This window comes from Pyricularia pennisetigena, chromosome 2, assembly GCF_004337985.1.
Source record: "Pyricularia pennisetigena strain Br36 chromosome 2, whole genome shotgun sequence".
In the NCBI taxonomy this organism is placed as follows: Eukaryota; Fungi; Ascomycota; class Sordariomycetes; order Magnaporthales; family Pyriculariaceae; genus Pyricularia; species Pyricularia pennisetigena.
The window spans coordinates 5,792,792-5,808,094 of record NC_043741.1 but is presented as its reverse complement, the minus strand read 5'-3'; the positions used below and the strand labels follow the sequence as shown (position 1 = coordinate 5,808,094).

Below are 15,303 nucleotides of genomic sequence, written 5' to 3'. Positions count from 1 at the left end.
GGCTCTAGATCTGGTGAAATATTTGAGCTGTATTACCCATGCGATGTCTTGTTTTGACAGCTTCAGATCTGTATTGGGCGGCTTTTCTCTGTTATGGCGGATATCCCCTTGTAATAGTAGTATCATCTTGGGCCGGAAGTGTTCGGGTGAGAATCCTTGCTTTTTTTTTTTCTTTCCTTTGTGGCTGGCGTTGAAGGATAGAGGATTGTAATCCTTGAGGATGAAAAAAAAGTGTAATGTAAAAGCAGACAAACGTGGACCAGACCGATCATCCTTGTTCGGCCTATTCGAGAGGGGCCAAGAGAGACCCATCTCAATGGCAATCCCAGTCATCAACTTGATTATAACCTCGAATCATTCACTCCCAGACACAAATTTACAGTACACATGTGGCTGCTCGGCAATAAGATTTAAATTATAGTTGGTTGGAGTCGGGAGAAACCCCCAAGTCGTGGGGATAAGATTCCAGACAGAAGCTACTACTACTCCTTTGTTCCTTTTTTCCCCCTGTCGCCCCTTGGCCCGGTTACTTGTGTCCCACAATCGCCGTGAAGTCGAGAGTAAAACGATATAAACTGAATGAAAAATGAAAAAGAGACCAGCAGCTTAATGGATACTGTATACACCATAAAAGTGAGGAAGACTAAAGTTATGAACGCCGCATGACCATGATGCAAAATCCCGCAGAGGCCAGATACAAAAGGTACCCAATAGTTTACACGAGTAATAGAAGAAAATGAGGTCATATCGTGAGATAAAAAAAAAAAAAAAAAAAAAAAAAAAAAGTATATAAAAAATAATCAAAGGCATGTTCCACCTCCTCAATGCTGATTACCGTATCCTAGGCAGCTCAGGCTGGTTCCAGGAAGACGGTGTCCTACTGCCTTCCCTGGGGAGCGTGGGAAGCGGCAATGGCAATGATATGGGCGAGGGCCGCTCACCCGGTGCACCGACGGCGCTCGACGGCTGGCTGTGGTAGTTCCCGTGTGGGTGGGGATGCTGGTGGTGAGGAGGTTGATGTTGGTATGAATATTGAGGAGGTGGATAAGCCCGCTGGTGGGGATGCTGCTGTTGCGGCTGCGGAGGTGGCGGTGGCGGCGGCGTGTGGGAGTAGTGTGAATGAGACTGCGGGTGCGTGAAGGTCTTGTGCTGTTGCCTGGGTGAGTGGTGCCTCTGTTGGCTGTAGTCGACCTCGTACGCATACCTCGGCCTCTTGCCATCCCGCTCCCTCATCTCTGAGACTGGTATTGTCCTGGGCGAGACGCTGGCGCTCGAGTTCTTGCTCCTAGGCCTCACGTCGTCGGCCAGCTCGGCCGGCGGCGTCGAGGGGCTGGTGTTGTTGCCGCCCCGCGGGGCATTCTTGAACTTGCACACGCGGCCAAACTTCTCGCACTGAACACAACGCGGGTAATCGGGGTCGCACTTAATCTTCTTCTCACGGCATGTCACGCAGGCAATTGCGAGGCGCTTGCGCGGCTTGCCCGCCTTGGTGACTCCCCAGTGTGCGTTGACGACCTCGCCGTCAATGACAGTCTTGCAGTGGCTGCCGTCATCGTAAAAGTAGCACATGCCCTCACCAGGGACCTCTGCCGCGCGCACAAAGCGTGGCAGGAAGTGCGTGCCCGTCCAGATCTTGGGTCCAAGTCCGTCCTTAGATGGTACGCCCTCGGGAGAGACGATGCTACTGGCAGCTGTCGGGGGCGAGGGCGCCGCGTGTGTGTGCGTGGTCGGCCGCTGGTGATGGGCGTCTCTGTATGGGGCCGGTCCGGAAGGGTGGTCGTAGTCGCGCTTGACACCGTGATTGCTGATGAGCGGCATGGACACGGGGTATCGATCCGACTGACTTCTGTACGAGTACCTGCTGTTAGGGGAGTACTCCCCCGCAGCGCGTGGAACATACTCTTCCGGTGTCCTGTCTGCTCGCCTGTGGTCTGACTCGCGGTGTGGAGGGGACAGAGGGCCAGGGAATGGCCCCCTCGGCACGGAATGAAACGGATTCCTTTCCTCCAACCTTGGAGGATGGGAGCCTTTGGAGTGAGGGGCTGACGACGAGCTACATGCGCCGGTGGGTGGGAAATATGAGGGAGAGTAGGGCCTATTTGGTACTGGCAGGCTGCTTGATGTTTGCGGCCGATCCAGCGGTGATGTGCCAGTTGAGAAAGCGCGGCGCTCCTCATATGGTGAATGCGCAAGCATGCTGTCCTGTGCCATGGTCAGGATGCTGCTCAGAGGTGGGAGCTTGGGCAGATGTTGCTGCCGCTGCTGTGGTTCCCGGTGGTCTTCATTGTGCCGGGTGCTGCTCTGGCTCGAGAGAGCCCTCCTCATGTTTACTGAGTCGTCTGACGGCTTTCCGGATAGCACATCGACCGTTGTTGAGGGGTCATAGTTGGACATGGGAGGAGACACTGGAGCCCCCTCGGACGGTCTTGAGGAGTAACTGGATGAGCTCGGGCTCACCAGCTCTGGTGGCGTACCCGGAAAGGCCAAACGGTGACGAGAATCGAGACCGGATAGAGCACCCATTGAGGGCGTAGGGGTGGGTAACTTAGTTGTCAAGGTAAGAACTGTATATCATGTCCAGGCCAGCCGGCGCGGGAACGTAACTGAGGTTTTGTTGAGCCGTGTTTCCAGATATACTTTACGCAGCTGAACCATAAAAGAGCCAGCTGGCAGGCAAAAAAAAATATCACGGACCACACCTTTGTATCCGGATTGCAGAAGATGCGAGGGGAAGTGGGGAGCAGCGCTCGCTAAGTATGGCCCGATTAAACGTTGGTTGGCGGCGCAGTCACTGCCCACAAATAACGTAAGTCCTTCGCTTCCTTTGCGGTGGTCGAAAGTGTTTGTTCGCGCTCCAGTTATAAGCTCTTGTTTGCGTAAGCCAGCATTCCAAAGTTTTCCAAGAACACAAAGGTCGCAAGGGCTGTTTCTGTGTTCTTTTTTTTTTTCTTTTTTTTTTTTTTTTTTTTGGCGAATGTCGTTTTCCGGATAGAGTGTCTGCTGGGCCACACAATTGTGCAAACAAATTTGCGATTGTTGTTGTTAATGTTGCTGATGTTTACCGTCAGTCACGGCTTCCGTCAAAGATAGTATCTGGTAGTTCGGACGAGAGCAGGATGTTGAGGCTCACAAGTGAAGGTAAGGGGTTCGGACGGATATGTATTTGCTCCCACTCGGCAGACGCTGGTCAGGCTGTAAATACCCGGACCTGGAACTTCTCCGAGCTGCTGGGGGGGTTGCTCCAGGGGTCAAGGTTACAAAGATGGATCTGGGCAAAATCACAGAGGGCCGTAGGGATTCCTAGGCGAGCATGGAGTCAGGGGTCTGGCAGAGCGGAGGGACACTCCACCGCGCCGGGTTTTTTTAGCTTGTGAAGAGCAAGGGTGGTGGCACTGTTTTGCAGGTCAAATGCGGGCGGTAGGAGCTGGGGGTGTGTCGTGTATGTATGGGCTCTCAATCGCCGCACTCGCCAAGTCGCCTACAGGTTATGAAATACGCTGCGCAAGCCCTCAATCGAGCGAAGGCTCATGTCGACCCACGACCTCTTTTCCGTGTTCAACCGGCCTGACAAGGGCATGGGTAGGGGTACCTGGTTGGGGTGTGAGGATCCCCGGAATAGGCAATCACTTATTTTGCTCCTTGGCTCCGCACCGGGACAGGTTTCTTGTTATCCATGTACACCACCAACCAGACGTGCCAACATCTATTGTCTGTATGTACAGTACAACTGTAATTAGTACGAGAAGGAACTTGTGAGGGGCCGGCAGAGGATACCGAAGCGAGCCAGCCAACTTGCCCCAGTGGACTGGGGTTGCGATTGCTGCTACTACGGTAAGGTAAAGTAGGTAAAGTAGGTAAAGTAGGTAAAGTAGGTAAAGTAGGTAAAGTAGGTAAAGTAGGTAAAGTAGGTAAAGTAGGTAAAGTAGGTAAAGTAGGTAAAGTAGGTAAAGTAGGTAAAGTAGGTAAAGTAGGTATCATATAGGGCCTTATGCGGTACGGGATTTGCACTCCCATCTCACATCTCCCATCTTTATTATAATGGCTTTGCTTTCAGTTGCAAAGCCTGCAAAGGGTAAGCAGCCAAATTATTGATTGGGCGGTGGAGGCGACCAGGTGTTTGATGCTAAGCGGCTGTGTGTGTGTGGAGTGGCGTGCTGATGTGATTATGATGATGATGATGATTATGATGGTAGAGTGCATTCGTGGCGCCAGAAATCGCCGGGGGCCAGGAGCCTGCTGCCAGGGTCACCAAAATAAATCCGGAGGCCGGGTTTGTGCTTCGCATGCAGCAGAGTAGAGAGCTCCTTCTCGTACGTAGCTGGCTTCAACTCTCTCAAGGCGAGCTATCAGGGAATCTACCCAGCTGGAGAAAAAGGCCAGGCGCCCCATCGTAGAGATGATAAACCGTAACCGAAAAGGGGGTCTCAAATGTCGCGAGCCCACCTGTCCCAACCAACAGTGGAAGATGGCCTTGGCCCCGGGGCTGCAAGTTCATCGATGCGGGTTGTATGCCAATCTTGGCAGACTTTGGCCGAGGTCCAGGTCATTTGGAGCCTTTGGGGACACACAAAGCCACTGGCGAGCGCCCCGAGTACACTGCTGTGACGAAATGAAATGGCCTGCCGGCAACTTCTGTAGCGGGGGCAAGTGATTTGATCTCTAATACCCACCCACCAAGATGGCTTGCCGTGTCCGGCATACGTAACGCGGCCACTCGCAAGGCAAATATGGGATTTAGACTGGCTCGGAAGCGGCGCGGGCGTGTTTGTACTATATGCCTGCAGGTAGGTAGCTATGTTTGCATATGTACATGAGCCATGTACCTCAGGTGTGGAACTGATCTAAGAGAAGGGGGGCAACCCAAAAGGTACATTGAGGGTGCCAACAGTAGAATCAAGATATCGAGGATATGCAATCTGACGGCATGGAGTTTTGGGAAAGGGAGGTCCGCTCTGTTCTGTTCCCTTCTTGCATAGGATCGACACAGAGCAGTACCGTGTTATGCATGGGATATTCCCGGGAGAAAGAAACCAAACATAAAACTCGGAGTCGGGGGGACGGCTCAAAGATAGGAATTGATGGATGTAATAGGATAGCTCTTCGTCATGAACAGGGTAGGGCTTGGGCCTGGAACGTACGCGCCCTGGTATACTCAGTAATAACATTGTCGGCGACAAGGAGCAGCGCAACTGTGCTAAGAAGCATCGGGTGATACTGCTTGCTGCAGCAACAAACACACACGCACGCCATGTACAGCTGAGCCCCAGCTAGCAAGCAGCATGTGGTATATCGCAACGAACGGCGACTATTGCCGTGACGAAGGTGGACAGTTGCTTCGGAAAGTTGCGGTTGCGTAGCATCGTCGAGGGGGTCCCAGCAGAACCGTACAGGGTACGGAGCGGAGCACAGGGGGCATGTCACACAAAACACGCAGAGAAATGCACCGAAAACAACTGGGGGGAAAGGATAGAACTCGAACGCGAAAACAATGGCATAAATTAGGTCGAAGCTACACAAAGTTAAAGGGGAATACCTAGTATTGAAAGTCAGGGCATCCCTGGTTACGGAGTTTCCCCTTCCTTCTTTGCTCTTGCCCTTTTCTTCTTGTCTTCTGTCTTTTATGGTTCAAGTTTTCCCCCTCTTCCCTCATAATCTGTTGGGTTGTGGGTATAAACTTCCATTTCTGGTCCTGTGGGGAGGAACGGAGCGAAAAACTAGAGTAGTGGGGCAGGAAATGGAAAGCACGCCAACAAGGTCAGCCTGGCGAGCAGGCAACAAGAACACAAGTACGGCATTCAATCGCAGCAAGGGTCGCACCGACCAACACGACAGGCCTTGAAAAATGATTACTCGGTAGACCAAGTGCACATCACAAGTGCTGTAGGGGTGGGATTCAGGGCAATGCTGATCACTGGTCGGACATTTGGTCACCACTGAGAAATCAAGCTAGCTAGCTTGCTGACGAATAGATGGAGCTTTTGTTTGGTTGGCAAGGTCGACCGACGTATCACGTACAGTTATTACTTTACTATTACATGCACTCTTTTTTTTTTATCGAGGTAATACAATGCCTACTTAGCTAAGCTACCCGAATACTACAGTACAAATCTCGATACACCCGCAGCCGAGCTGAACCGGCGCTCGGGCATCGTTATCGGGCCATGCTACACAGACGGGAAGGAGATGCGCAAATGGACCAGGCCGAGACCAGACCAGACCAGACCAGGCTGGGGGGGTTATGCAATACGTACTATAACGCTTGCGGCAGGTATGGGCAAATAACATCACATCGTAAATTGCTGCATTCTCCCTGCTTGAGCTAGGACGGGCCTGCACGGGAGAAAAGGGATGGATGTACGGTAAGATCAGGGTCCGTCTTAAAACACAAATCGTGGTGGGTGGGTACTTTGGCACGTTGATGGCAGTTGGCGATTTGATGGCCTGTTTGGGGCTAGCGTCAGATCATCCATCCCCTCCCCGCCAAGAAGGCGACACTAGGTACCCGTGCCGACGGAGGCTTGCGGAGCTGAACGTTTGTGATCTCTTGTTGTCCGTCTGTGCACACAGATATCGATCGATTTTTATTTTGCTTTATTTCTGCTTTGGTCTGGCTTGCCTGCCTCAGCGTTTGATGCACATGTTTTCATGCTACACTATTCAGTCAGTCAATCGTGCGTGGCTTTTGATTCTCCCCGCAAAATCATTCTACCCCTCGTCCCCTCGAGAGGAAAAGTAATACGGGTAAAAAAGGCCATCGCAGCAGTAAAGGATTTTCAGGCTTTTCTGATTGGCTTGCAAATCCTGCTGACGAAACCACTTGTGAGCTTCCGTTCATCATTTGAGGATTAGTCCCATCACAAAAATGGCGCGCAGCAGCCTGAAAGAGAGGGGGCTAAATACAGCAAGTAAACAAAATGCCATCCCATATCGTTCGCCGAGGACACGGGTGTTCCTGGCCTCATGTCGGTTCGCAAATTGTCCCAAAAGAAATAGACTTTAAAAATAGCACTGGCACTCAATAAAAGTCCCCGGTGTGCCGGAGGTAAATAGTTGCAGGCAGCCTAGTCTAAGTCTAGTTATTAGCTGAAGCTAGCCGTCGGGGTTAAATGCAATTGCCAGTCTAGGCGTGCAAGCGAGGTCGAATGCTCGATAAAAGCACTCCACCTATATTGCGATCTGTCTATAGTAGTATACCACCGCACATTGCGACCTCATTTCACATACCGAGATTTTAAAGTCCAATATGAGAATAAGAGCGGAGTCTTGTCCTCGGTATAATACCACAGACAAATCCTATACAATAACACGTGTCGTGTGCCCCGACAAATGTCGTCGTACGGTTACCTACGGTACCTTGTCTTGTCGTACATGTCAGGTCTCACCTGTCAAATAACTGTACCACGTATACACAACGCAAAGTGTCCCCGTGCATGCTTGGCATAAAAATCGAGAGATGCAAATGATGTCAAGTATAGGAGTTTTTTTTTTTCCCTCTGTAAATCTTCAAGATTCTCAATATGACAAAGTGCCGACCCCACCGTTGTTCATTAGTCGTTCATAGTTGATATTCAAATAGGAGGGCCGGGCCGCGATTTTGGCATTGAAGAACAGAAAAGCTTTTTGTTCTTCTTCAGCTGAAAAGTAGACTTTCCATACTACGACACCATGACATACTTGTACAGTCGCTAACCCTCACCCGAGGGAGTGTTTCGAAAGGGTGGGAGTCGTGGTGGGGTGAGTTATGCAATAACGAAGGCTAATAAGCATCGCACTCGGCAATGGTCTCTTTCATAAGGGCGATTTGGGGACCCAATACCCTGGAACGGCCGCCGGGACCACGGCCTGGCCTCGCCTCGCGATGGCTACCCATTGCGATGTACCTACGGCCCACTCAAAGTTTCCACTATGAAAAAGTACCATGCAGTAAAGGACTCTTGGCAATACGAGGTACGTACCTACTTTTTTAGAATGAAAAGAGTCTCTTTTTTGGTTCTTTCATGTCCATTGCCTTGTTTTATTACAAGCATAATTAGCCGTTGTTTTGCGTTCGCGTCTGTGCTCGTCTCGCGTCAACCTGGAGACTTGGGGAGGAAAAGGGACAAAAAAAAAAAAGAAGAAAAAAATAAGCTAACTTCTTTCCCTTCTACCGACCGGAGAAGTGCTCGCGATCGGCATACAGCGTTCGTCATTTAATAGCCGCCCACGGCGTCCACCCTCATGCATCCGAGTGCCGAATCTCCGTGGGCTGGTCGGGCACAAAACGCAGACTGTCTGATAAGCTTGAAATACTAATTGCTCCAGCAGTAGTTATTGATTGTGTTGGTTATTAGTCTAGTCCTTGCAACACAGCAACAAAAGGTGTTCCACCGTCCTCTCGCTCATATTGATTTGATTTTATCGATCTCAATCAACCCGCCTCACGGTCACCCGCGTACATTGTGATCACACACCGGTCACGCACGGGGCTACCTATATTTTGATGTTTTTCTATGGTACGCTTTGAATTCGTTCCCCGTTTTCGCAACCACAGTGCGACGTAGCCACATGGTGCCCTGGGAGTCTTTATCACACACAAAGCAGAGCACATATATAATAATACGCAGGCACGCACATATTAACGCGCACTCAGCCTGGCCCTTAATAGCAAGCATCGAATATTAGGGGGTGGGTGAGGTAGGGTCGCATTGCTTAACCCCTTTCGTGTAAAGGCTGACGCTCCAACAAAATGAGATCATGCCGTCCTCCTCCTGAGAATGCCTAACTCCATATGGAAAGTCCGTCGGGAGGCAGGCACAGTAATTCGCAATAACCCCTCTGTGCTCGGCCCATTCAATTGCTTTTGCTGTAAAACGTTCTGCCTGAAGCGCAGAGTAAATGCCGACGCGGGCCGTTCTCATACTTGCTTACACGCTCAACAACTTGACGAGATTAGTTTTCTCAGTTGAGAGCAAAGACCACTGCAACAATGCAACATTACTTCCCCGTCACACGTCGGACAAACTGCTGCTCAACAAGGCAAGCTGCCCATAAGGGGGGTTGAATATTCAAGCAGTCACAGAATTGACCCAAGCCTTTGCTACAGTGACAGCGACGCAAGCAAAAGGGGGTAACAAACTGTATTGGACTCCTAGCTGGCATTAGCAGAGAATGCCCTTGTCGTTGAAAAGGCGGCTAAAATTCTTGATAGTAGCAAGACGTTTTTTTTTTATTTTTATTTTTATGAAGCCAGAGCCATGCCAACCATCTGCCGGAAGGCGATGAGACAAGACCGATAAGACCGACATGAATCGGGATATTCGGGGTTTTCATGCAAACACCACGAAACAACAAACCAAAAGCCGAGACGAAATCTCATGCCAGCCTCGCACCACGCGGATAATAACGTTTGTGATACCTATACTCGACCTTGCCTTATGGCTGATGATTTCAATTGTCGTAGGTAAACATGCAAGATTATCATCACGAGGAGGAAAAATTTGAACACCTTTTTCTTTTCTCTTCTTTTTTACCCATTTATTACTACAGCCACGCCTAGGTATCTCACTGCCTTTTACCGCAAGCCGCCATAACCGACAGGCCGATGCCACCACGACCAGACTCGACTTCTGACGTCTCAGCGGACCTCGCCTATGTATGGCCACTGTTGCAGTGGCGCACTTTATTGGCGGGCCAATCTACTGCTCGAGGTGGTATACATTATAAACTTTTTGTCATCAATCGTGATGGGCAAAATTCCCTGCTTGAGAATGGAGCATGTATGGGTATGGTAAACAATCAACAGCCCCGGAAGCACTATGTACGTGCCGACCAGAGGTGGGTGGGTGGATGTAACACAACCTATCTGCAGGCAAATGCCGGCTGTCCAATTGTGAATAGGTGGCAGCCATCTCGGGACCGAGCGGTCTCCACACCAAGAACCAGCCGTCCTATATTAGTCTTGGCTACCCTGTCAGGCCATCCGTGAGAGCAGGAATTATATTATTGTACAGCAAGAGGCGGCGTCAAAAGTCACTCTGCTTCAATACCACATAATATAACTCGCTGGGATGCAGCAGGGTCCCTAATCCTTCAGCAGCGATGTACAGTCGTCAAGGATTCGTAAAAAAAAAAAATTGTTTTTTTTCTTTGCCTTCTTCTTTTTGTTCCATTGGACGTTCCAAAGGTGGGGTAAGCTATTGAAATGCAAAAATACTGAATCAATTGGTACGGAATATATGTGAATTTGAGTGATACGAGAGGTTGAGCACATTTTTTGTTCGTGTTGAGGTGGGCATATCTTAGAACCAACAACAAATTGTCCTGCCTGATCGGGGTAAGGTGCGAGGAAAGCAGCAAAGGGGAACCTTGCGACAGAGTTTACGACACCATGGTACAGAACTGTAAGGTTGCTTGTACCGCACTTAACCACCACTAACCACCAGACGGCAAGAGCCGATGGCCAAACAAAAGACTGGAAAGAAGCAACTTGGCAGCTGCCTAGAAGCTTGGCTTCCCACTGCAGGCCATGCAGTGAATTGCCGAAATCCCATCACCCTCGGCCGAAATGCCGCAAGGGTGCTTTGTTTGCTGAGAAAGACGATGTGGATGTGTGGGTCCCGACCGTTCCTTTATCATTTTCAGCCAATGAGAAGTCTGTATAAGCGAGAATATCCATTTTTGCCTTGTTTAATATTCTATTCTGTGCTGTACGTGTCCACGAGCGCCAAGCTTGAACGAATCTCTTTGCGAATCTGCCTCATTGTCAAATTTTGGCTCCGCAATCATTTCCGATTTTTGTCGTTTTGCTCTCTCGCTCTCTCTCCCACACTTTAGGCCTGTGAGGGCTTTTTCCTGTTGTTATCTGGGCCAGTCCCACCTCAACCAACGGTAGGGCAACAGCCGACATCATTGGTCTTGTTTCTTTTTTAAAAGGATCGATGTCGATTTGCATTGGTTGCCGAGTTATGCATTTCCCACCAACGAACGACAAAGCAAAACGCATCCACTCGCGCGCACGTACCAATCTCGTTTCGACGTTTTAACGAGCCACCACCCCCTGCGGCAAAGTCAAGCAAGGGGCCTTTTTCAACGTCACTTTCCAACGCCTTTTGGTAGGCATGGCACGTCCCCTTCCCCCCCATTAACACAATCCAATATTGGACAGGGTGCCCATGCGCGTCAGACGCTATGATCAAAACGGTAAATCGATGTATCATTTTGGGGATCAAAATTTCCACTTCTACAATGCGGCCCCTCACGCACGCGAGCATCGCTGGGCGATGAAGTCGTTGATTTGGTCAGGTCTGGTCAGGTCTGGCCCTGGTTGTTGAAAGCCACTGTCGGAGACCGCCGAGACAGCCAGAATGACTGGTCGTATAGGCACTCTCTGACATCGAACCAGGAATTCCCTACATGCAAGGTACTTTGGACGTAGGCGCGTGTTGGAATGGCTGCCGCGGACAAGAATGTTCCACGAGTGAAGGTGCTTACCATCCCTGTGGGATTTGCTCAAGAAGAACCGTGGAATCAAGCACAGCGGCACATTAATCAATCATTCTTTGCACTAGGTATGGATAGCCTTGCCGGCACTACGGCTTATATGGGTGGGTAGGTTGGTGGGTGTCGAGCGGCAATTAGCCTATTTCGCGCGCTGCGGCATCGCCTCAAACCTGGTCCTCCGCTGCTGCGCGCGATAAGGAGTCCAATGAGGGGATGTGCAGACGCAGGGCTGGCGTTGGCACTTGCAGATCACTGCTCTCGCTAAAGCCAACATCAGACGAGTTCCCAGCTGGGGGGCTCGTCGTTGTCCTGTACTGTAGAGATGATGGCGTCGGCTTCCCGTCCCGCGAACCCAGAGCCACAAACCACAATCTGCGGCACTGGCACAGCCGCTATCTATTACCTACCTTGTCCGCATCCACCGGCTCCTCTCGCCTATGCCCCGGCGCACGCGTGGCTGGTTCGAGACTTGTCGTCACTCGTCACCAACACCCGCCCGCCACCTCCACGGCAGCCTACTGTACTGTACCTCGGTCTTCGGTCCATGCTGCATGCCGGCCAATGCACTTAATTGCCTTGCAGATAAGCCAACACCACCGAGACTCCCGTAGAGTCGCCGAATTCCTATCGCGGTCACTTGGCCTTGATGATGCGGCAACGTACGCGTGCATGGCAGGCGGCGCCGAGCCTCTCGATGTCATTGAAAAGATGGAGCAACCTGTCGCCTTCAAGGCTCCCAACGGCTTTCGTCGGTTGTTGATGGCATTCGCACGAGCCAGATGAAGCCTATTATTCATCACATGCAACACGGGCTAACCACGTCTCGCCTCTTCACGGGTCGGATCAGGGCCCCAGATCAACTCTTGCGTGCTCAGTGGTCCGCAGGCTCCGCTTCAGGGCACCCGCACACTGAAGGGTGCCCCTGTTGACTAAACTTGACCTGTTTCAAAGATTATTCAGACAACCTTGAAGCTAGCAGCATTCTTACGAATACGGTTGTCAGCACAGGGGTGGTGAGCACCCAAGCCTGGACTGCCGATGCTTGTGCGGCAGCCAACGATACACGTACATATGCAGCAACGGACAAGTATCCCAATTCACACCCAATCAATATACGACTGGAAGTTTGGAATGCTCGTTTTCTCAGCTGGATGGTCAAGTCGGCATACGACTCGACATGAGCTGTGCCTCTCCTGCGTCCCGTGCATGCCCGTCGTATAAAACTCCCGGATTGTACTAAAATTAGGCTCGCCGATGCGACGCTGCCATTAACCAAAGCACAAGTTTACGTGTACACACATAGTTATGTTGTCCGTCGGCTGCAGAGATTCCTGCATCAAAGGAGCAAGTATTGGCAAGCATTTCAGGAGGGGGAAGCGGCAACGATAGATAGGTAATTCAAGACACCATACATCGGTTGCCTAATTACCTTGCTTGCCTGCCTGCCTGCCTGCCTGCCTGCCTAGCTAGCATTTGACGAGTGACTTGCTCCATTGAGTGGGTTTTGATGAAAAGGTGCAGCCGGTGAGAGCAATGCGCTTATCCGCCTTCCTGATCATTTGGCCCCCACAAGGAAGTCAATCGTGTTGGAGATTGCAATCAAGTGCCAAGACCGTACGCCCGCCCACCGGTTGTACTACTGCAAAAGTACCGTCGTACCAGACGGGTTATTTGTTCCAAATCTAACAGACATTCCGACTCTCGAAGTCCATCTGCTGGTTGTTAGGTATTCCCTCCCCACCCCTTTCTAATATGGCACTTTACCTTCTTTCATCTAGGCTCGCTACCTTCTTCAATCTAGGTTTAGTTACCTTTTAGTGCAGGTATCCCCGGATTGGTGTTAGGACGACGATATGGTGGGTATTCTTGGGTCCGACAATATCCACCACAAAATACCTACGATGGTACAATGTTGACCACAAGGCAACAGTTTGGCTGCCCCGTCATGGCGGATGCAGTCCACACAAAAGCCCAATCCTTTGAAGTCGAGACTCTTTTTTTTTTTTCTGTCTTCTATTGACCCGAGACAAGCATCGAGGACGTATCTTACGACATAGCCAATCACAGCCTGCCACCGAGCCCACCTGGGACGCTGCGGGTCTCGGGGCTGAACCAATACTACTACTCTATAGTGCTGTACTTGTACTAGAAACAGCTGCTGTAGGGTTCTCGAAGCCTGGGGCGGCAGGATTCTGCACACCCGTGTCACCGGTGTGGCAACCAGAACCCACTCTTTTAGTTCTTACGGTTTTTCAATACCGCAATACATTTGGTCTAGCTCGGCCTAAACTGCCGAGGGAATACTCGAGTTAATTGGAGGGAAAATCTCAAGGCCGGCGATTTTCCCGACGTATCCGTGGCCCTTGGCCAACAAAAAAAAAAAAAAAAAAAAAAGTCCCTGCAGCTCCTACCCAAGCCGTTTGTTCGCTGTAGGAATCAATTATCATACAAAACTTGACCTCATCAGGTCAAATCACCCTCCTGGTTATGCCTCTACGTTAACACCAAAGTTAAAGGGCTGGGGCATCCGTCGGTAATCATTGGATGCAATCAACTGTCTACCGATGCACTCTTGTCGGCTGCTTTACACGTTGACATCCCCGACCTATTTCGGCACAGTGACCGGACCCGTTCCTCGGCATTCCGTAGCCGCTAAGGGTGAAAGGGTGGGGGAAGTGAGTACGTAGCCTGACGGTTCTCCTGAGCCGAAGTCTCTCACCCTTTTCGGTCGGTATACGCGGTACGGGGACATTATTGTTTTCTTGCTTGTTGGCGCCGGTGTAGAGGGGTACAAATGGGAACCCTCTCGAGGAGTCGGTCAATTTTCATCCCATTGTTTTGCCGAAAGCAAAACAGTTTCAATATGTGGGTACTGCCTCAGGGGAGACTCCTTGCACAAGGGAAATTTGCTGTGGTTCTGCATCTTGCATCACGTCCTGCTTGCGTGGAGACCCTTTCGACGGGGATATCCCAAGTTGCCCCCGAACCTGATTGTCGGGTCCGGTCTGAGCAGAGGGGCAAACTGTTGTCAATAATGCCAACACAAAAAAAAAAAAAAAAAAGTCATTTCAGTGGGTGGGTGGTGTCATCACGACACCCACCCCACACTCCTTCGACATGCCACGGTACATGCTTTTACTTTGCCTGTACTTTGCAGCTACTGCTAGGTCCAACCCAGCTTTTCTGCTACCGAGTGTTTCGCTCATGTCGTTTGATTAATTACTTTGATGCGACAAAAGCAACTACACTACACTTTCTGTTTCCTGACCACGACGATCAATGAGGCCAAAGATCAGAAAGCTTTGCCGTGAAGGAGTATGCACAAGCAAGTCGTCGACAAACAGTGGAATGATCACCAATGAGCATAATATGATTTGAAAATCACAATCAAAAACATTATGCCGGCTGCCGACTATTATCTCCTATTCCCCTCCCGCCGGAGGAGGTAGGAGGAGCAAAGGACAGACCGGCCCCGTCTGGGAATCCCGCGCCGCATGAGAACATGAGGTGTGAACGGCCCAATGTCCGGATTGAGCAAAGTGCCAGCCCGCACTCAGTGTCCGCAAGACAAGAAAAACGAAAAGGAATTCAACCGGTTCTGGTTTTCTGCCGTTCCTTGCCCCAGTCCTCGGCATGGCAAAAAGCCCACTTTGGTTTTTTTTGCGAAGCGGAAGGGGCGTGGGAGGACAACGCGGTTGCACCAACCACAGCTGCCGAGCGAAACCTGTCAACCATCTTGTTCTTTATTCTGTTTCTCTCGAGCGGACACCGGCGGCCCCCCACACCCACTTTGTTCGGTACCGCACCCAAAAAAAAAAAAAAAAA

At 50.7% G+C, this 15,303-nt stretch overlaps 3 protein-coding genes across 3 annotated transcripts; 1 reads left to right on the top strand and 2 right to left on the bottom strand.

Annotated features, from left to right (window-relative positions):
- Window positions 1–831: 831 nt before the first annotated feature.
- Window positions 832–2,523, bottom strand: PpBr36_01616 (uncharacterized protein; the record flags this gene model as incomplete). Its single annotated transcript, XM_029888801.1, has 1 exon — window positions 832–2,523. One exon carries the CDS (start codon window positions 2,521–2,523, stop codon window positions 832–834), a length of 1,692 nt encoding a protein of 563 aa, XP_029751811.1.
- Window positions 2,524–7,756: 5,233 nt separating this feature from the next.
- On the bottom strand, window positions 7,757–7,870 carry PpBr36_01615 (uncharacterized protein; the record flags this gene model as incomplete). Its single annotated transcript, XM_029888800.1, has 1 exon — window positions 7,757–7,870. The coding sequence occupies one exon, from the start codon at window positions 7,868–7,870 to the stop codon at window positions 7,757–7,759; it is 114 nt and encodes a 37-aa protein (XP_029751810.1).
- Window positions 7,871–11,691: 3,821 nt separating this feature from the next.
- Window positions 11,692–12,659, top strand: PpBr36_01614 (uncharacterized protein; the record flags this gene model as incomplete). Its single annotated transcript, XM_029888799.1, has 3 exons — window positions 11,692–12,226; window positions 12,326–12,394; window positions 12,430–12,659. 3 exons carry the CDS (start codon window positions 11,692–11,694, stop codon window positions 12,657–12,659), a joined length of 834 nt encoding a protein of 277 aa, XP_029751809.1.
- Between the last annotated feature and the right edge of the window lie 2,644 nt (window positions 12,660–15,303).